A 22,200-nucleotide genomic window follows, 5' to 3' on the forward strand; every position below is an offset into this window, starting at 1 on the left:
GCTCAGATTGGCTTGAGGAGGGTGAAGAAAGACTCCGGACCCAACCTCTCCTAGGTAACTTTTGCCACCTGCTATAGCTTCATGCTCTTGTCCAACAACCAGAGAGCTTCTTGACACAACAGACCCAGCCACACTTGCAGCAGCACCGTGTCCGTCTCTAGAGGATTAGAATATAAAAGATTCATTCAAAGAATTCCTTCATTTTAAGTCGTGTTTTTGATTATGTCAAATAGCAAACGAAACCTGAAAAGCATCTTTTACAGAAAACATTAATTCTGTATGATGTTTTTTCCTTATAAAGGATGATTTACCTGTCTTTGGGGTTGTGGTCGTACCACAGAGCGCACGCCTGTTCTGATCCTTTACATCTGAGATGCAGAAGCCAGGCAAGCAGCTGTCTCCTGGTATTGTGGGGTTTTCGTGACAAAGGGGAATCCTTTACAGGCAGCTTTCATCTTTTCGTCTGGAAGTCTCAATACATCAAGAGTTGCCAGAGTCCTGTGAACTTTCGTATCTCTTCTGCCATCACTACCACAAATGCTTTCAAATTAACAACCAGGCAGATTTCCTTTCTATGACCAAGCAGGAAGATAAAGAGAAAAGACAGAAATTATTACATTACAGACTACCTTCTCCTCCATCTCACTTAGGAATCACTTTGTAATGTGATAGGAAAGGTTATTTACATTGGATACATCCATCTAAGGGAATGAATAGGAGCAAATGGTCCAAAAGGGGATCGTAGCTGTTTCCTTTCTTACTCTTGCCTGTCTCTGCCGCTGAGCAATCACCCTCACGCCGACGAGCGAGTGGGGCCACTGCAGCCCTGGCCACGCTCAGATGGGATCCTGATAAAGTGCAATAAAAATCGGTGAGAAAATTGGTGAGAAATAGGCACTTATGTAATCTTGTAAATTAATTAGCAATTTTATTTCCTTTTCAGCTCATTACTTTTTACAATTCCTGTTTAGTTTTGGAAAGGGGTATCTCCGGTCTGTGCACGGACGAGGGCAGACACGCCGGGAACAGCCCTTTCTGTAGGAGCAGATCTGCCGTTGCATTGGCAAGAAGAGTTTCCAGGAAAAACAGAATAAAAAGCAAGACAACATTGCAACAGGAACGTTTTATAGCAGAACATTGCACAGCTGTCCCACCATTGCCAACACAGGCTTCCAAACACGCAGCCATGGTGGGATGCACAGCAAAAGGCTGGAGTCATAGCCCAATGCCTTTTCAGAGCAAGACGTCAGGATCTCAGACTTCCACTTGGTGCATCTGGCAAAAAGATTGTACATCTAAAAATAATGACAGTGATACTCAAAAATTCAAGGAAATTCACTTTTATGTCCCTTCTCATGACTCTGAATTCTTCCTGTCGATTGTTCCATCTTTTGACGGTCCCTTTCCAAACCCTTATCAATGGCCCCATCTGCTCGGCAATCAGAAACGGATGCAGAGTCTTTAATGAGGTCTTGCAGGGCTCCGAGACCTTTGATGGTCACTGACAGGAGATCACACTCAGGCAACCCCAGGGATCCTCCTAGTCTGGCAACCTATGGATAAAATCTGGGTGAGTGACTTAATATCCTCAAAAATTGCCATGGTGAATAATCCTCTGAGATTTGGCGTTGCCCTCATAAACACAGGCTCGACAAATACTGTCTTTTCTTTTTTTAAAACATCAAAGGATCACATTTGCTTTTAAAGTGATGTTTAGTCATACTATTCTGTTCCTACAGGTCACTTGCATTGTGGGGCAGATGTAGTCGTTTCAAAATAAGTGATGCAGGATCTGTTCTGCTAACCGATATGCTTGAAAAATTGTACGTACAACAGATGCCAACGCACAGTTCATTTACACTAGACACAACCGATGGTAGATTATGTTCTATCCTGGAAACATGCACATTCATTTTATTTCTGCCTTCACTGAAAAAAAAGGATAGAATTTTGCATTCCTGTACGTTTTATAACTCTTCCCTCATCCTGTTATAGTTTGTAGCAAAAATTTAACTTTGAAGAACTGGAGAGGGAGGGGAAGAAGCTTTTATCAAGGGGACTCCAGGGGCTGCTTCTGTCTCCTTTATGCCATGGGTTCAACCAAAAGGGACCGCCAGGGAGTAGGTTCAAACCCAATTTATACAGATAAGTGGTGATGCAAAAATCAGAAATGTAGCACATTTCATTATTTCTGTGTTTCTGGGGCAGAATGAGCATCTTTGACCTCTTTTGATGCCTTAGGGACAAGTCTGTCAGGACTGTTCCTTCTCATCCCTATTTCTTACATAGGTTTTAGTGTTGTATGTGAGGAGATCACAGCACAGAAAAAGGAAGACACAAAATCTCTTTTCTTAGCCTCTTGGCTAAACCCCAAATATTTTAAACACTTCTGCTAGGGATTGATTCCCCCAGTGAGTCCCAGAGCTCTCGTCTCTGGCTGCTATAAACCCAGCACTGTTTACATGAGACCAGCACATGCCCATATTGCTTTACACTTTACGGCGTGTGCACTTCATACATCAAAGGTGATGAGCAACCCACCCCTGCAAGCCCTTTAGCAATCTTCTGATTGTTTTTTCACTTAGAGGACAGGGGAGAAAAGCTTGATGGAAGCCATGCAAATAGTTAAATGCAAAGACCTGTTGATCTTGCGAGACCACTGGTAAATAATTTAACAAAGATCTTTAACAAGTCTCACTCTAAAGGAAAAAGTAGGTCCACTTTAAACCCTGTTTTTCCAATTTGGACATCTAAATCAGTACTGAAGTCTTTTAAAACAGCCAGACCGTACGAATTGCCATAGAGAATCAGACACAGAGTTCTGGCTGCCAAGTGCAAATGAAAAAAATGTGAGAAAGCCCATAACAGGCAAACATGGGGTAATCTCTCTTCCCTCAGAAGAGCTCATCCAAGCCCTGGAGACTAGCAAAGACATTAAAGCGAAGACCTTTGCCCTACCCAATCCACTATTCACATGAACACTCCAGCAGTGGCTCTTCTCCATAGGAAGATTCTGCAAAGCTTTTGGTGATTTTATGGAAACACCTCATTTTATATCTTAAATATTCCCTTTGCCATCTTTCTCCCACGAGCCCCTCCAGTAAAATACAACTAAAGACATAATGCCTTGCAGTCTTCAGGTACCTGACTGTCTAGCTCTTTCAAAGCCACGAGTGAGGCTCGTACATGGTTTCCTCACCAGGAGACACCTGATTCTTGGAGAAGAGAGTACAGGGCAATTAGTCACTGTAAAACAGCCTAATGAGGCTAAAGAATTAGGAATTGCCTAGGCCCAAATAAAACCCAGTTCTTTATACGACTCGAGATGCATTTGGAGGAATCTGGCTAATCTTTTACTCTCCTAGTAAATCATTTATTGAGGCCATCTGTGAAACACGAGAAGAGCAGCTTCAACCCAAGACGCCCGCTTAGCAAAGCTCTTACTGGCTTGGCCGGAAAGAAGTTTTCCTGATAAAGCTGATCGCTAGTACAAGCCGTCACGATTTCCAGCAGCAGTAATCCTTCTGGGGAGATTAGGGAAGTAGCCCTTGAAGGTCCTGGAGTGTGGCTGTGCATTTCAGCAAAGTTCAAGGGGAAAAAAGAGAAACCCACGGGACTTGCTGGGGAGGACGTGGCCCAGGGTGCACATCTCAATGCTTTCTTTTCCAGCAGCCTCTGCAGACAGGTCTGCAAAACCCCCCAGAATGGCTGGTCGCAGTCTCTTGGGGACAGGGAGCATCCGTGGGTCTTAAGGAGAACATCAAAGAAGAAACTGGTACCTCAATGGCCAAGACTGAACGACAGTCTTGTTCAAGAAGGGTCACAGATGTTCATCTGTAAAGAAATATTTAGCTCTCACGGCTGAACCCAGAATGCAAACCTCCCTGTTCTGGTAAAATTAATGTCTGAATCAGACAAGGACGGTGTGGGATCATGTCACTTGAGGAGGAATAAAGTCATCTTTAACACCCTTACCAGCTCTCCACTCCAGGCTGCTTATCTGTGTTCTCCACCCAGATTTGATTCAGTTTTTTAAGAAGTCTGTCTCCACAGGCGTTACTGCTAATCTAGGAAGAGAGGAGAGTCCTTAGGCAAACAATTCATAGGGCAAAACAAATAAAAATATTTAGCTTACAGGAGAAACAGGCTGAACACCTAACCACAGCGTTCAAGAACACAAGTTACAATCTGCCTTCTCCAGGAATTAAGACAATGCATTTTTGATAGCTTTTTCTTCTAGCTGCCAAACTCTTAGGATCTGAAATTCCCAGGTGGCTCAATAGCTAGAAGAAAGGCAGAGTTTCAAAGTGAAAGATGAGACACCCGAACTCCTGGAGCCAAATGCTTAAAGGGAAGTGAAGCAAAAACCCAAATAGGAGACAAAACTAGGTCTTGACAGGGCTAGAGGCAAAAGCATAGAGTCTTACCTGGTGCTGGGCTCTGAGAGGAGGAAAGGTTCATGAACCAGGAGCCTGAGCAGGTCCCACCTTTGAACTCTGTCAAACTCATGTTGTATTAATCCAGATATTTATACTGTGTTTGAGTGCCTTGCAGAAATAAATACACCCCTCCTTCCCTGTGCTTAAGCTAGGCAATAACTTGCATGGTTTAGTGCTGAAGTCTTTTAAAAGCCTTGGTCCAAATTACAGCGCTCTTGATGATCAAGTAATGCTGGAGAAGTGATTACATCTTGGACCAGCACGTCTGACAAACAGTAGGAGCTGTAGTTCCTAGAAAGACAGAGATTCTCTTTGCTATGTGAACTTTAAGCCGAGTTTGGTGCAATAGTCCCTCCATGCTGTGGTTTGTAAGTTTTTAACTATTCCTGCTGTTTTCCTTGGCTATCTGGTGTTTGCTCCATTGAGCCTTGAGGTTGGTAATGGCATGGAATACATCAAACCTCCTGCCTTCCCCCTAAAACCTCCTTAGATCTAAGTAAAGCAACATCTCATCCACCATTACACTGACCAGCTTATTAGTGCTGCATTTTCTGTTGTGGAGAGAAGTCAGTCAAGGCAAATAAGATTGGAAGTTGCTTTATTTTGATTTTAAAAGTGAAGGGTTCTTTCTCCCATAAGAGGGAGGAAGAGCATAGGTCTGTTAAAGAAAATATTTAACTTTGTGCATCAGTGTTAGGCAAGAGTTTCCTCTATTTCCAGTTAACTGCAATAAATACTACAAATGCCCCTTCCTGTAACGCTGTTGCTATTCTTAGCATGTTCTGGACCATCCTTGGTAGTCAGGACAGTGACAGGTACAAACTGCAGCTTGGTTGCTTGCAAATAGAGAGTCTCTAGAAGGATGAGTCAGAAGCAAAGCAGAGAAGAAGAAGGAGGATGTCTAAAGGGTAAGAGAGAAATGCTCAACCTCAGCAAAACCATCCTCCACCCTCAAAAATCACACACAGAGGCTGCAGTAGCATCTGTTATAAATCCTCTGCTCGGGGCAGGAGCAGGAAGCACAACTTTCACAAGACTCTTATAAATGGAGAAAACAATCCAGGCCTTTTCTAAGATGCTGCACCCTTCCTGAAGCCCTTTGTAATGCAAGTTGTCCAGAAAGTAAATGAAATGGAGCGAGCCAGAGAGACAGTAATGCTTTTTTTTTTTTTTTCAAGAAAGAAGAGCTTAATTTTACCATGGGGATCTTGTGTCTGCTGTGACCCCTCAAATGGTTCACAGGAACACAAGAAGAATTAACCAGCAGTGAGGACTGGTCATTCTTGGCAGGTCCGTGAAAAGTTTAATCTTAGTTCTTAGCAGAAATATCCCCCCCTCCTGCAAAGAAACAAACCCAAACAAGAACCACCTGGTCCTCAGCTGGTAACAGACAGCTTCCCATAGCTTATAACACTCCTTTTTCTGTCTAACCCAGACCTCAAGCTTGTAATGTCTTTGGAGACTTCCCTGGGTGGCAGCTGAGATGGTCAATGCATGAGGAGCAGGCAACATTTCATGAGTGGCAACTCTAAAGGAGCTGGTTCCAGGAAAGGTGAGGGAAGAGGATTACCATGCTCAGGACCATTTGTTGTTTGCTTGTGGTTACTATTCGTTCAGCTAACTGGCAATTAAGACCAACAGCTAGGATCCTTCCATCCAATCTAAGTGAACTAGCAGTTGGGTTTCATTCAAGTAATTGTTCTAATGGATAATACTGTATTATTGTGACTAGAGGGCTTATTACTGGACTCTTGTACTGAATTCAATAACCCAAACTTACCATATATCACCCCTCTTGCGTGAGCTTCAGCTGTTTGAGAAGGAGCCTCAGAGTTGCGTGATCATCCTTAAAAACTTCTCCCCTAAGCTCCAACTTCTGAGAACAAGTTGTTCATCATATGCTGAATTCAGCCTTGGAGTAACTCCAGTGAAAACAAAAGGAGTAACAACAGGAATGGATTCGGCCCAATTGCTTTCACGTTTCTCCAACTTGAATTTCCAATTCTAATACTACAGAAGGAGTAAAAAAAAAAAAAAAAAGAAATCCAACGTATGGCACAGTGACAAACACACTTCAAAACAGCCTAAGCTGTGACCTCATGCGCTTTGGAAAGTGTACCAAGGTGAGCTTCCTCAGGCTTTCCCACAAGCAAAATGCTGCTGTCACCTGGCAGGAGCTGTGTATGTTCATACTTCTGCCACAGCTCGGTAACAGGTTTTGCACGGAACGGTCAAATCCAGCCTGCAGTTCCAGGCTGCTACACTTGACACTATTTACCTTACATGCATCCCAAAAAACTAGTGCCTGTCAAGCTGAAATAAAGTCATTAGGATTTCATTTCATAAAAAAAGATAGAGTAAGATTAAATAGTGTGCGTTCTGTACTGACCCCATGTTCCCCAGGGAGAGCTGTGCCAGATCGAGAGAGGGCACAGCCTCACCTGCAGATTCTCATCTCATAGATCACCCTCCTGGTGTCTCTCTGGTTAAACAGACGTGAACCTACAGAGCAAGTGAGAAAAGGGCCGAGATATAGAATGCCACAAGCCTATCTGCTGGCTGTTGAACCACGCTTTCTCTTTACATCTGCTGCATCCCTTGCTCAATAGCATTTAAGCAAGTTACTTCTAACTTTGACCCGCTGTTTCCTGCTGGGATGATGAGCCACGAGTGCGGGGTTGCTTCCTCTGGGCCAGTTCCTCAGCGCATGCTTTCAGTAGCTGCCACATGGAGTCAGCCTAAGAAAAAAACGCTGTTCTTGTTTTCCCTGGAGTTATTCCCAGGCTATTTTAGTGCGTTACAAAGGAGGTAGCAGAGTAATCCAGTGACCACAAGTAAACGGCGAGTCAAAGTTCTGGGTTCGACTCCTAGCTCACATTAAACCATCACTAACCATAAGCTGTCTTTGTGCCTCCACTCATTCATTCGAGAATAATAACGATGACACTCACTTAAAATTATTCCTAAACAAATAAGAAAACTATGAAACATCACAGCAGCAGAAAGCGTTAAGACCAGGTTCGATCCAGAAGCTTTACAGCTTCGTTCATCTGACAGGCTGGAAACTAAGGAGTTCAGCTCGGCTGCTATCTAGCTCAGAAATCACTGCGCATTGTTTGCAAACTTATCAGGAGTGACTTGAATTGTGAATTAGCTTCGGCGAGGCAGCTGGCAGGCTGCTGGAGCGTACAATGCCTGCTGAATCTGCATTTCCTGTTGGAGACGTGCGAAGGAGAAGGCAAACTATGAAAGAGCAGAGAAACCGCTCCCAACTGAAGTCAAAACTACGTGCAGCACAGGCACAACAGGGCCAGTCGCTGCTCCAGGGGCCAAAGCAGAATTCCCAGGGACTGAAGTGCTGACAGGACTTAGCTCTTGCACAGCAGCTGCCGTGGAGAGACCTCAAAGCACTTTGTGAAGATGATGAGGCTCATTCGTCTTCCTCAACCTCCTTGGTAAACTGGGTTAGACCACAGGACGGGAAGGGCAGCGGCAGGACCTTCCCAGCCCCATGCTGCAACCCTGCAGGCAGCTCTCCAGCACGCAGCCCAGAGCTGGTTCTTCCTTGGTTTTGCAGTAAATAATCCAATCGATGTTAAAAGCAGCAGCAGACACTAAGATATGTTCTAGCCAGCCCTATCCAAGCACTCACCTGGATGTGACACCAGGGCACGGCTACGCGGCCAGACGCTCGCTCCGCACAGGCAGATGCTCCCCTTACACTGCAGGTTACAAAGCTGGAGCTGCTGCAAATTCTCCAGGATCCAGGTCCACCGAGGAATAAGAGAAAGATGCTTCGTGCACACGGTCTGATGGGAACACTGCAGCACCAGTGATCCAAGAAAAAAAAACCACACAACTTGTGCACTGCAGTTCACTAAAAGCAACTGAAATACACTCAGTGTGCTCCTAAAAAACTGCTGCAGGGCTGGGAAAACATCCAATATACGACACACTCCTAGAAAAGCTCCCTTGCTGTGAGTAGGGCCTTTTCATTCATTTCAGGTTGTCAGTAAGTTGAACAGTCTCCTCTAGCTCGGGACTGGGTTACCTCACAACCAAAGAGCATCCGCACTTTTTCAATCAGCTTTAATGTTATGAGTGCAGTGAGGTCCAAACCTCACTCTGGAAAGTTATTATTTACTCCAAAAGGATGAGGTCACGCGATGAGCAAAAAGAAAGAAACATTAGAAATTTCTAGCTATAGAAGTCGCAGGGTGAACGCAGTTTAGAGGCACTTCAGGCAGTGCCACCCCTGCTCCTCCAGCACTGCTTGCTTTGCAAGCCACCATACGCCATCCTGTGGTCACAGAATCACAGAATCACTAGGTTGAAAAAGACCCACAGGACCATCGAGTCCAACCATTCCCATCAAACACTAAACCATGTCCCTCAGCACCTCATCCACCCGTCCCTTAAACCCCTCCAGGGATGGTGACTCAACCCCCTCCCTGGGCAGCCTCTGCCAGTGAACACTTGGAATCAAGATCCCCGTGAGCTTCTCTCTTCTGGTCCAAAGCACACAACGCAGCTACTCACACGTTGAGTGTGCTGGCACGTACGTTTCATAGAATCATAGAATGGTTTGAGTTGGAAGGGACTTTAAAGATCACCTAATTCCAACCCCCCTGTGCCAGGCAGGGACACCTCCCACTAGATCAGGCTGATCAATTGTTATCATAAGTACGATATGCACTATGCTCCTTGTTGCTAATGCAAAGGAAGGCTGAAAAACTTCGATACTCTCAAAAAAATACCTGGCAAACCACCCTGCCCGCTCCAAAGACAGCGAAAACTGAGACAACTGCTACTCTAATTTTGACCAGCAAGCACCACTCACTCTTCAGGACCGTTTTGCTCAATCCATCCCCTAGACCTGCCAATCAGGAGTCTTCCTCAACAGCACAGACCTTCGTGAAAGTCTCAGTTGCTTGAAAAATGCATTTTTCATGTCAAAATTAGTTGATTTTTCATGTCAAAATTAGTTGGATAAGCTAGGTCTCAGGGCTAAAACTCTAATTTACAGTCAAAGGAGATAGTTACTACATCCTTCTCACTAGGTCTTCTGGTACCTGCAGTGACCCATCATCTAACACAGGTCACCAAATTTGTCTAAAGAATATTTAACATGAGAGACTGACACAGAACAGCAGGCAAAGTCCCTTTCCACTTACCACAGACAGTTGCCATTTATAAAACAGCCCTGGAATACAAGAGGCAGCTTGTATTGCTCCAGAAATTTCTTGGCCCTTACTCCAAAAAAGCAAATGAAACAGTCCTATGACTCCATGAAATATCGAACCCATATTAATGCAAAGCCTTGTTATTATGAGGTTACCAGGAAGATTATATGCAGATTAAATTCCTCCAGGAAAAACAAGTTCTCATCTTTGTTGTCACACAATATAACAGAGCCTACAAATAAGAATGTGAATATTTGCAAAAAATAATTTCCCAAGACTAGTCCATTGTGTTTGTGCACCAGAATAGGAGAGCTCCAAACCCTTTTAAGCCTGTGCAAGTTAACCTCTGCATCCAGCCCCCAACGGGGCTCTGTCACGAGAAACATGCCAAGCTCAAGCCTCACACTTAAAACATTTTTATCATTTTGAGTTGTTAAAGCGAGTAGTCTATTTTTATCATTACTTTGAAAAAAAAAAATTCCACTTTTTATACAGTACAGCTTTCCTTGTGCGTTTCAAGAATGAGTTTTCCAACGAAGTCTGCGGGACTCAGATTTACATCCTCACCCACTGACAGTTTAATTACTTTCATTGTAGGAGAAAGTATTTAATCACTCAAGTCAGAAAAACAGCCCCTTAAATACAGGCTTGTGGACCCATGATCCCAAATTTGAAATTCAATGAAGGAGACTGAAACATGCATACTGTGATCCATTTCCTGATGCAGAACACTTGATATTATCAAAACATAGAGAGTTCCACAGCTGACACACACATTTTTCTAAACCATTGGTAAAATCCTTCCAGCGCTTTAAGCCCAGGAGATGAGGATGGGGTGTGCTTTGGGAATGATCTCAAGGCAGTGCCAGTCAATGAGCCATACAAAGACCAATATCCTAGCGCTGCGCTAATTAACATTTTAAATATAGTCCTTCTAAAATGCTGCTTGAATTACACTGGTATTGCATCTTTCTTCTCAATAGTTACAACAGTAAAAATAAGTCATCATTAGTGATTTCGCTGCAACAGAGATGCATTAGTAGTTCCTTATTTAGAAAAAGGGTGGGGGGAAGAGGGATTCTCAGACCTCGTCATGGCAGTTTGACACAAGTAAGTCTGATCAAATCATAAAAAACAGTTGCTAAGCGCAAGTGTCAATAGTTAAGACATTAAAGCTGACAACCAGCACCAGCTGGACTTCTTCCCCAAACTTTACAGAATTCATTACAGATAAAACAGTTAATGAAGCCCAAACCACAACTTCTGTCAGCTCAGTTGGTGCTATATGAGCCCCTAAGAACTGATTCACTAAGCGACAGCAACTCACATGCAGTTCACTGCAGATATTAGCAATCAGATATTAGAAACCTTAGTTTTAAAATGAACAAGTGGACTTACAGCCGTGTATGAAACAGAAGAGACCTGCTGCATTACACAGCGACCATCCTGAATCCACATACATACATAATGCACACACGCTGTGTATTATATAAAAGAGCAACACCTTCTGAAGAGCGGAGAACAGCCAGAACACTAAAAGAAATGCTGTAACAAGAGTGAATATTTGTGCGTTTGCTTTATGAAACTTACATTCTAATGTTTACAAAGGCCAGCACTTATGTAAGACTCTCCACTAACAAACAAATCTGGAATACATCGATTGTACAGGTAAGTCAGCCAAAAATAAGCAATAGCTATGCTCTTCTCAGATTTAAGAAAGCATGCAATAGGTTTCCCCCCCTTCTGCCACCCCTCGTTCAGATTTCTCAATCACAGTACCAATAAAAGCACGGTACAATGAAACCGGGGCACAGGGAACAGGTTGAATTTTGTCAGACCATTTATAGATAGTTTGCAAATGTAAAAGCCGCCTCCTTTTAGCACCAGAGAAGGCAGAGAAGATACAAGCATGAATAAAAAAATAATTAAGCGATTTAAGACATCAAAAATTCAAGAAATAGCACTGTGCATATACAAATAAAATTAACATTCAATACTGCAGAGCTCATTTAAAAATGGCACCAATGAACAATATTTTACAATATGCACATTTATTTGAGGTGGGGAACTAATGCTCCACAGGTGGAAACGGTAACACAAATAATCTTGCCCTGTTGGCCCAATCTGGTACCTCTTACAATTTAATGGAAACGCTTTTAAAAATAATCTGGTATGTACACATCTTCAGGAAACTCAACGGCTCCTTCAGAACAGAAAAAACTATGGTTCTCCCCCCGCCCCTTTTCAGCCAGACAGTATTGCCAGAGATTGTGCTCACTTTTAAAGCACATAATCTTACTTTTAATTCAGTGCTATTTTCTTTCAAAAAGATCAGAAGTTGTCCTTTTAGATAACAAAAGCATTTATGTTACAAACATTCAAAAAAAGGAAGCTTATGATTCTGGCAGACAATGTTGCGTATTAAATACAAACCAGCCAGCAATCACCGAACATAAAAAACTTATTCAATCATAAAAAAATACTATAATTCATCACCACAGACTTTGTACATAGTTATAAATAATAAATAGCATAACACAGTAGATTACAAATGGATTTATTTTGCCCCGTTGAAGTCTTCAAAATATCTATTGTCTTACCTCAGGCTGACCAAGGTACTGTATCAAGACTACTCGTAGCTCAAATATAACTCCTTAACCAAACAATTGGCAGAGCTCATGTTCAATCCCAACTTTTATGTCTTTCCTCAGAAATTGAATGTTCACTTAACTTCGCTCTGCCCACGACCAACAAAGGTCTAAAATGCCGCAGGCAGCAGCTTCAAAGAGCGGCACGTCGGCTGCCACCTCCCAGCAGAGTTGGGAATGCCCACAGCACCTTGCAACGGAGCGCACACCTCAGGAAGGAATATGATGGAAAGCAGCATCGAGGACAGATTCTGGTAAGCACTCTATAAACAAGCTGTACACAAAGGACTTTTCCCACCCACCCCTCCGGTTTACATTCTGTAATTTTGTAACAATGTCCCCTAAGGCACAAAAATATCTATGACCTCACTGCCACAGGAGACATCGATGGTGCCACACGTGGTTCTCCTACACAGTAGTTTAAATAACTTAGTTATCTGCACTGTACGTCTTAGATCAAGGCATGGACTAACTTTCCTCGGTCAAATCTTGCTGAATATTGACCTTATTTCATACAATCTGCAGGATAAAGGGCCTGGGGAGAGAACTATGCAGCTATTTTATTCACGTTCACAGAGTACTGTTATTTCTTCACTGATGGCAAAAGTGCCAGCCATTAATTATTTTGTTGTGGGTTTGGGGTTTTTTTAATGTAATAGAGTGAAATTTCCAGAATGACTATAATCTTCTGTAATAAAACCAACTAGCAGCACTAAGAAAATTTCTTTTCTTCCTTCTTCTGTAAGAGAATTTGAGGCTAGTGACTGAAAAAAGCAAGGAGAAGTTTTACTCAATGGTAGAAGTGCCAGAGAATAAATATTTTCAAATCCTTCCAAACCAAATTATTTCCCCAGACACAGTGACCACAATAACGATAGAAGTATTTTCCTAGAAGTCCCAACAGTAATAGGCAGATCCCTAGTCTCAGAATCAAAAAGTGTATGCAAGTTCCTGAAAGCAAAAAGTTAGTATAATCTGCGCAGACATCTTGTTTAAAAAATAAATTCGCAAAACCAGACATTAATATGGTCTACAATGTCCATTAAATGGATAAACCAAAATCACTGGAAAGTCACCAAGGATTAGCTACACCACTTTCTCTTTTTAATAATCCTCGTGTTAATGGTTCAAGAATCAAGAGTTCGTTCCTCTGTACAAGTGTACAGCTAGACACTGACTCAAAACTTAAGTCACTTCGGTGAGAGATCATCCATCAAAATGAATGAAGAGCATGAGTTTGAGCACGTTACTGGAGACTCTGTGGTTATGCTGCCTTTAGTCAGTGAATCGGAGGAAGAGCCCACGCTACTGCTACTCCCATCAAGAATATCTGAAGACAGGCTAGGAACAAAAGAAAAAAGGTTATTTAGGAATGCAGGCACGATGACTTCGAGTACAAAGCTAATGTGCTTTGGCCTTTGTAGAACAGATGTAGGAGACCTATACTACCACTCAGTCTTTACTTCAAGACTGGCAGCCCTGAAAACTCCGTGTTTCTCTAGCATGTTATACATGTATTCATGCTTCTCACGGGGATGAGGAGCAGAATCATCTTTCTTTTTAACATGCAGAATAAATTATTACTCTGATTCAGTTATTTCAGAAAGGAGGTGAAAAATAAAGAAAATAAAACCTTAAAAGGTTACAGGAAAGGAATAACAAGGATCTAATCAGCAACGCATCAAAGATGTAATTAAGTAGCTAGTCTGTTAAAGTTGCACTACTCAAAGATTAAGATTTTGAGACCCATTTTTCCCTTGTAAGCAAGAAAATCCCATGTTTGGATTTTGAAGTCTTGAAACAAAATTCCAGAGGGCTCATAAGCAGACACTCTTGCAATTTGCTGGAAGCAACACAAAAGAATACTTCAAGGCAGTTTCAAGTCTGTAGGTAAACTGAAATTACAGTAATACACAGTTGATATCTTAGAACACTTAGTATCCCACTCTTGACACAAAAAAAGAACTCAGCTTTTTATGATCATAATACAGAAAGGAGACAGACCATAACACTAAAGATCATGGCTGTATCAACATCAACTGTGTCACTACAGTAACTTTTCACGCACATTTTCTCAGTATTCAGCTGAGTATCACAGGTACTGTGTGACTACTGCCTACAACTTACTGAAGTGATGAAGCATCTTTGAAGTGAAGTAACTTTTCTTATGAATCAACAGGGATTTGTAGCAATCATATTCAGTATAAAAGTTCTGATACACAAAATGTAGGCTAGAGTCTGCTCAGGATAAACTGAACAAAGGAGCAGAAACCCTGTCATGCTACAGTACCACAGGAATAATTCCCAATAATACCCACATGCAAGCTACACTATATATATTTATTTTTTAAAATTTTTTTTTAAGAGAAGGGGGCAAACCAAACAAACAAAACAAGCAAATAAAAACATTTCAGGGCACATGAAATATTTTACCATGAACTGAGATCTGTCAGATGGGTAACATCTGGAGAAAGCATGTTGGTTGTTCCTTGAAAAAGTCTCTTTGGCTGACTTTCAGTTTCCATTTCACCTAAGGAGAACAGTGGCAATAATCAAACACTTGACTGGAACATCCAATTAATATTTGCCTATTGCAAAAGAGAACATTTGTTCCACAATAGAGCAAGGTTGCATCTGTAACACAGCAAATCCTCCAATTCAGCCAACCAAGCACTTGGGTAAGACATTAAGTCGATGCTGGCTGTTGTTTAACCATCCATTCCATCCTTCATTTAAGGATATCCTTAAAGCAAGGATACAAGCACACTGGAAATAACATGAACTTGCCACTAACAAGCTTAAAGGAAAAACAAAAGCCTCTCAGCTACAGTATATTTTAATTTTTAGTTTGGCAACAAAAATATACAACATGGAAATAAATTTTCTGGTTTTTTACCTACGTATAATAAGCAGTTGTGGTGTCAGTTTGAAAAGCTGAGAGGTAACGCACTGTAGCAAACCAGTATGTATTAATACATTATGCAAGAGACTTATACTATCACTTATTTTATAAAGACTGAACCTCCCCCAAATTTCCTACTTCCTTTAGCTCATGGGGATACATCCACTTATTTGAAGGGAAGGAATAACAGCTTCTCTCACGCAGAATGGGAAGAAGCCATTTATAAAATACTTGGTCTTATATAAAAATTAAGAAAACCCAAACCATCAACTTATTGCTTAAGTTCTTCTGTCGCCTGATATTCCACAAAGAGAAACCTGCACTGCTACAATGCATTGCACAGCCTACCATGTTTCGGTGTGGTTAAGAATGCCCAAGTTAAAAAACACTGCAGAAAAAATAAGCATAGCTATTGTCACACTTGCCAATATCTCAATTTTACAGTTCTGCTACGGAGACCTGTTCTGGGGCGTAATTTGAATATCCTTTACACAGAATACTTCCAGGAAAGAATGCAGTTTTCCCCCTTCAGGAGGAAAGAGCACTGATCTATTCCACTTCTCTAAACACTCACCTTCTGAACTTTCAGAGTAAAAACAAACATTCAGTACTAAGTTTAGAAAAGAGTGCATGATAAGCAACATTCCTGAGATGATCCGACAGGTGTGCACCATACAGTGGTACTCTTAGGAATGTCAGGGCTTACAAATATTTGCAACATTTAATTTGATGTGGAATAAAGTTTGCCTCTTTCAAGCAGTAGCTGCTTTTAAAGCTTTTCGTTCTTGTGTTTCAGACTAGCTATTTCACATCATATTTTTAAGTTACAGCTGGCAAATTCCAGTTCACCATGGACATAAGCACATTAAATTTACAAAATGAGAAAAAGACATGGAAGAGAAACATTTCCAGCTGCAAAACTACATCCACATTAAAACACCTGATAATGTAAATACACATACCTTTTCTTTTAATGGGGCCAAGAACACTGGGCCTGATACAGTTGATTGGACTTTGACTCCTCCTGCTAGAAGGAGAACACTAACAGTCAGGTCTGAAAAGGTTCCGAGTCTAAACACCATCATACCTAGCACCAAATCAACACAACCACATCATAAGAACCATCCTTTAAAACTATTCCTGCACAAATGGAATGCTTAGGGAATCTAAATACATAGATAACAAAGTGCCTGATTATCTGCCATACAACATTGTAGTTCAATTTCTGGGGTCTCCTACACTTCGTGCATCACATCCTCATTTCAATTCATTTCTAAATTGTGTGTGAAATTCATGTAAAATTGATAAACTGACAAAGTTAATAAAGTCCACTTGAAGTACCCAGGAATTTCCCCACAAGTTAATAAGTCTTGTTTAAAGTTGAGCCAGGCACCACGTGAAGCTACCATTAGTAAAGGCTGAATTTTCAGAGCATTTTTTTGTGGCAAAACTTAAGCTATTGTAGAAACTAAGTCTCTTTTAGCACCTTAACATCAGCTTTAACTGATCTCTGTGCTGGCCTTGGAATTCAAGCCAACATATACCTGTTACCAGCAGATGCTACTTACTTGGAGAATCGCCTTGTTGGACTGGGAATAGGACTTGGAGGTAACCCATTACTGCTCACAAACATTTGCAATGATGGTGAAAAACATTGCTGCAGAAAAAGCCACATTAAGATGCTTCAGAATTTCCTTTTACGTACTCAGGTGTTTCTACCCACCCTCCAAACAAAGCACCCCCCATTAAAGAAAAGCTAGTCTACAGAATAAGGCAGAAATGATCACAGTCTTAGAGGCATCAAAATTTACCTTGCAAAAATAAACTGGCTAACGAAATACTGCTCAGATTAACCTAAAATTCAAACCCACAAGAAATCTGAAATGAAAATAGACACCGTCTTCTAAATAAGACAGTTGTTTCTGTTCTTCCTGTTACATTTAGGAGGAACAGTACAGTACTCAGTTCTCTCAAAGGGCTTGTTAAACAAACCAGTTGACTTTACTCAAAATATATCTGACCTGAAAGTTTAACACAATATTCCAGAGTGGAAGAGTGTATTTAGCTCTGTGGTTCTGCAGCTAATCTGAGCTTAGTCAATGAATGCCCATAGCTAAGCACAAAAATGTTTCTGTCAAGTTATCTACTACCGCTTCACGGTTGTGATTCCAAAGGTACAGGACCAGCTGCCAGCACCAGTGTTACATTGGGAACGCATTCACCCAGCACTATTTTGGGGCTCCTCTGTGTATCAATACTGGCAGAGACAGGTACACAATAAAACAGAAGCAGTACAAAAGCAGAACCATAAAAAGAGGGTGAAACAAGTTCAAGCAGCACCTCTTTAAACACAGTTGCCAGTTTATCTGTGCTACATTTCAGTTTGGCAATCTTCACTGGAAAAAGTGGTTTATCTAAGATCCACCTCTTCCCTTTTTCCAGTACTTCCCATCAGTCCTCAGTGAAAATTCAGCATGTGCGAGTCCATCTTTATAGTGAATTTAAGGAAAGGAAGGCAAAATTGATGTATTTTCATCCTCCACACCTCACCACAAAGACGTGCAGCTTCTGATCTTTGTCTACACTCCTACCCTACGCGTATGATACATTCTGATTTTTGTGCTTCTTCCCCAGCATCCCCTCACTTATGCAGCTCAAGAAGATCACATCCAAACCTGATTACTCTGATGGCCTCTTCCAGCTTCCCTAGAACCCCAACCCATCCAAACATCACACAAGTAGGAGCAACTAGAAACATTCAGTGTGATAGAACTGGCACAGTGCTTAAACCCTGCAGGCTCCAAGATTTGTAGACTCCAATAAAATGTGACGGTGGGATGGGGGCTTTTTGTTGTTGTTTGGTTGCAAAGTTACATGTCTTCATAGTTCATGCGGGCCTAAAATTCTAGAATGCTCTCCCAGATTGGTATTTTCACTTATCCTACCTTTCCTATTCCTCTTGTGGGTGAAGGTGCAGGCGAAACTGGAATGAAGTCTATTCTCTTTGGGGAAGAAGATTTCTCAGACTTGTCCAAGTCATTGTCACTCTGTAAATACAAAGTTTCCAACTTAACACTGGCACAGGACATTACCTCAGAATCCAAGGCACAACTTTCTAACGGAAGGTCATTGGGTCAAATGCACAAAATAGCTGAAGCAGGTGAACTTATGCTCCTCTTAATTTATTTTCACAGTCAATTCCTCTCTCTCCCTTAAATTCGTCAGTTGAAGGCAAAAGTAGAATTCAAGGGGAAACATCTATAAAGAGATTACCAGGCTCAAGCTTTCCTCCCATGACTGGCATATCTGCATTGCTGTTTGCACTTCCCTAGAATACAAAAAATCTCATCAGCAGCTACAAAGAGGATTACTCTGGCTATTCTATCATCTTGTTTCAATAACACTTACCTTTCATGTGCTGTTTCTCTGTTCATTAGATCCACTCCTTCCTCCTGCAGGAGATAAATGTAATCAGTTTTCCCTCGACATTTAATTCATCACAGGTACTTGGAGTAATACTCGTGATTCGATAAAGTGCCATCAGAATCGAAACACGAACAGTAGGAGCACTCCAGAAAGAAGAGACTGCTACTAGGGCAGCTCACCACTTCTCTTGAATAAAATACTACTTCAAAAATGCGAAGTAGTTTAAATGTGACAACAATAAACCTCGCAAAGACGCTTCCTTGTTGAAATTAAGTCCTAAAAAAAGACTCTGTTTCCTCTAATACTTGAAAAACTCAAGAGGAAATAAACTCCCGTTACACAAGTCCTTCATAATAATAATACTTGATACAATACTTTTCATTCTGCTACTAAACACATGGATAAAAACCACGCTTACCCTTCTGATCTGATGAAGTCGGCTACTAGGAATACGAATAGGAGATGAGGACAACAACTAAAAAAAAAAAGCAACAGCCACAAAGATTAAATCACACGTCGACACCTTGCATACATCCTATTTACCATCACCTACATTCTCAGTGAATTAAAAATGACTTGTACAACAACACGTGGATGACTCAACATTGCAAAAAGAAAACACTGACCTTCAAGAGAAAAGACCTGTTTCACCACTTACAGATTCACTCTATCACTCAGCAAGTGGCACAGATCTGACTTGCAGGCAGATAGAACTTAGTTTCTCAAACACACAGATAGCTACTGTCTGGAGCAACACTCCCTAAAAATTTACTGTTACTTGCAAACAGTCTTATGCATTGAATCCCACTGGAACTTCTGTTTTCGTCATATACAAATAGGCCAACACTTCACCCTCAGGATGTCCGTGCATCTACTCCAAGACCTACTGATTCAAAGTCCAAAATTTGCCATTTTTTCTTTTTAAGAAATCTCATAATGGAAGCTTTTGAACTAAATGTTTATGAACAGAATAGAAGACATAGAAGAAACATACTTCAGGATTTTAAAGTCCTATGGATTTTGAGAAAAGCAATACTTAATATTCACTACCCTCAGATAAGAAAGAAAAGTACTACTGGAAGAGGGTATATAGAACACTGAGTTGACAAGGAAAGAGTGAAAAAAAGAAATGAAACTTATTAGAAAGGTTAAATAACTGCAGTACTGTACACTACCAGACTTAAGTAACAGAGGGCAGAATATTGCCCAGCAAATAAATTATTTTATTTATTCTTTTATTATTCTTCTTTAAATTATTTTCTGGCATCTAGTGCTCAGCCTTTGCAAGAAAGAGCAGCTCTGTCAAAGAAGTCAATGAAGACTAGACTCTCTCTTCCATTTTTGCAATGAATTAAAACATTTCAGGACTTTCAATTGTGCCCACAGTTTTTTCTTCCAATGCATGGTCAGGTCCAAATTAACTTTGAGACTCTGCTTAGTACTGGTAATCACACGCAGCTTCAGCTATCGTTCTCTTGTTAGACACACAAAGATAACACATCCTACATCATTGTAGGATGAAATAGTAGTAGGATTCAGTAGAGGTTAAAAAGCTGCGTATTCTGCAGCCTGGAAGCTTGCTAGGATGCTCAGGGCAACTACAGATCGAGTCTAACTTCATTTCTCCAGCCCAATCACTTCTCATTGGGTGTAAACAAAGAATGCCTCAGATTCCTCACCATGCTGTGCCGGCTCATAACTGTTGTGCTGTTCCTGCGAGTTCGCAACACATAAGGCTGAAAAACCTGCGAGTTGTCACTGGAAGGGGAAAGAAAAAAAAAAAAAGTTTCGTGAGCAAGTTTCTGAGCAACTTTTCTGCAGCAGCCTCGTGACAGCAAAAAACCCGGCAAATAAAACTCTCCAAGGCTCATTTTGGAGTTTTAGAAAGCGAGCATCCTCTCTCAGGCCTGGGGACACGACGGAGCGATCCCCGTCGATCGTGTGCAGCGAGATCAGAGACGGGACAGGATGGATTTTCCACTTGCGTAGATACATATAATTTCTCTCCAGAAATCTTATGCATATTCTATTACTTTACGAATAATTTTAGCGTTATGATGAACTCCACAACGCTCCAAACACTCGCTAATCGGAGCTGGCTGCGGGTCTCTGCCCATGCCCTGGGAAGAGGAAGAAACCTGCCGGGAGGGGGCTGCGGGAGCCATCTGCCCGGCCCTCAAAGGCCGAACGGGGGGAAAACGCAGCTCCGAGCAGACGCGCCCTCAGAGGGAGATCCCGCCGAACTCCCACAGAGCGCAGCGGCTCAGATCAAACTTTGCTTTAGCTTAACCCCCCCAAAAATCCACTTTTTGTCACGACGGCCGCTCGCCCGCGGGCCCCGCCGCTCACCTGAGCCCGTGGATGAGCGGGGCGCTGTTGGAGCGCCTCAGGCCGCCGCCGTCGCCCGGGGCCGCCGCGCTCCCCGCCGGCAGCTCCAGGTCCAGCTCCATTTTCTCCTGAGCCATCGCGGCGGCAGCAGCAGCAGCAGCAGCGGCGGCGGCCGCGGCCCCTCCCGGCCCGCCCGTTCCCTACTGCCGCCGCCCGCCGCGGCCCCGCGCCCCGCCGCTGCCCCCGGCCGGCCCCGCGGGGCGAGCGCGGCGGCCCCAGCAGCGCCCCATGCCGGGGGCGGCCCGGCCCGCGGCCCCTTCGCCCCCCGCCCCGCGGCCCCGACCGCCTCGGCCCGGCCGCCGCCCCCACCCCGCAGCGCGCACGCGCGGGACACGGCGCGGGGCCTCGCCCGGACGTCGGGGGGCGGGAACAGGGCCGCGGGCCTTAAGCCGGAAGGGGCGGGGCTTGAGCCGGAAGGGGCGAGGTCTTGGGGCGGGGCCTGCGCTCTGTGTGGTTGCGCAGCTCGTCGGGGTCTTTTAGGCCTGGGGCGCGCAGGGCTGTGGATGGAAGGGTTTGAACCCGTGGCCTCCCGCTGGATCGGAGAGCTCAAAGCCCCATCCGGAGCGGCCTTGAACACCGCCACGGCTGCTCTGGGCAGCCTGGGCCTCGAGCTCAAAAGTCTCCGTCGTGAATTTCTGTTGCAAGGGATCAAAGTAGATTGCAGCGTGTGTGCTCCCCTGGCGCGTTTGTTAACCACGACTGACTGCAGAGCGTCCCACAGCGTGTTCTATTTACTAGCGGGAATGAAACACACGCGGTGTCCACCTCTGAGGGCGGAAAAATGGAAGGCGCTGCCCTAGATCTCTCGACTTGAAATAGAGAGTCAGGGGGCACGCCAATCATGGGGACCAGGCCCCGCCCCTATCGCTTAAACCACGCCCCTCCTGGCCAGGCCGCAGGCTGACTCCAAGGCCCCGCCCCCTATGGCTTCAAGGCCACGCCCCTTCCGGCCCAGGCCACGAGCGCCCCTCGGCACAGGCCCCGCCCCCCGACATCCGGGCGAGGCCCCGCGCCGTGTCCCGCGCGTGCGCGCTGCGGGGGGGGGGCGGCGGCCGGGCCGAGGCGGTCGGGGCCGCGGGGCGGGGGGCGAAGGGGCCGCGGGCCGGGCCGCCCCCGGCATGGGGCGCTGCTGGGGCCGCCGCGCTCGCCCCGCGGGGCCGGCCGGGGGCAGCGGCGGGGCGCGGGGCCGCGGCGGGCGGCGGCAGTAGGGAACG

The 22,200-nt window shown here is 43.6% G+C and overlaps 1 protein-coding gene, 1 long non-coding RNA gene and 1 other non-coding gene across 6 annotated transcripts; all 3 read right to left on the reverse strand.

The window, feature by feature from the left end:
- Positions 1–217: 217 nt before the first annotated feature.
- Positions 218–8,193, reverse strand: LOC138726169 (uncharacterized). 3 transcript variants are annotated; one of them, XR_011338379.1, is made up of 6 exons: positions 8,092–8,193; positions 7,065–7,177; positions 6,220–6,449; positions 4,428–4,730; positions 3,976–4,067; positions 218–848 (listed from the first exon to the last, which is right to left on the reverse strand). It is a non-coding gene; the product is annotated as an uncharacterized lncRNA (long non-coding RNA). The 3 variants fall into 3 exon arrangements; XR_011338378.1 differs by having other exon boundaries at positions 6,881–7,177; XR_011338380.1 differs by lacking the exon at positions 4,428–4,730 and having other exon boundaries at positions 6,881–7,177.
- A 2,990-nt stretch (positions 8,194–11,183) lies between these two features.
- PABIR2 (PABIR family member 2) lies at positions 11,184–21,100 on the reverse strand. Of its 2 annotated transcripts, none has more exons than XM_069867328.1 (10): positions 20,948–21,100; positions 20,278–20,356; positions 19,017–19,073; positions 18,581–18,624; positions 18,446–18,500; positions 18,118–18,219; positions 16,741–16,829; positions 16,135–16,196; positions 14,704–14,800; positions 11,184–13,611 (listed from the first exon to the last, which is right to left on the reverse strand). In XM_069867328.1, exons 1-10 carry the CDS (start codon positions 21,061–21,063, stop codon positions 13,461–13,463), a joined length of 852 nt encoding a protein of 283 aa, XP_069723429.1. In that variant the 5' UTR covers positions 21,064–21,100; the 3' UTR covers positions 11,184–13,460. The 2 variants fall into 2 exon arrangements, with proteins under 2 accessions (XP_069723429.1, XP_069723428.1); XM_069867327.1 differs by having other exon boundaries at positions 16,135–16,199; positions 20,948–21,098.
- On the reverse strand, positions 13,698–13,841 carry LOC138726390 (small nucleolar RNA U109). Its single transcript, XR_011338434.1, has one exon. It is a non-coding gene; the product is annotated as a small nucleolar RNA U109 (small nucleolar RNA).
- Positions 21,101–22,200: the final 1,100 nt, after the last annotated feature.

Source organism: Phaenicophaeus curvirostris, chromosome 13, assembly GCF_032191515.1.
Source record: "Phaenicophaeus curvirostris isolate KB17595 chromosome 13, BPBGC_Pcur_1.0, whole genome shotgun sequence".
Classification (NCBI taxonomy): domain Eukaryota; kingdom Metazoa; phylum Chordata; class Aves; order Cuculiformes; family Cuculidae; genus Phaenicophaeus; species Phaenicophaeus curvirostris.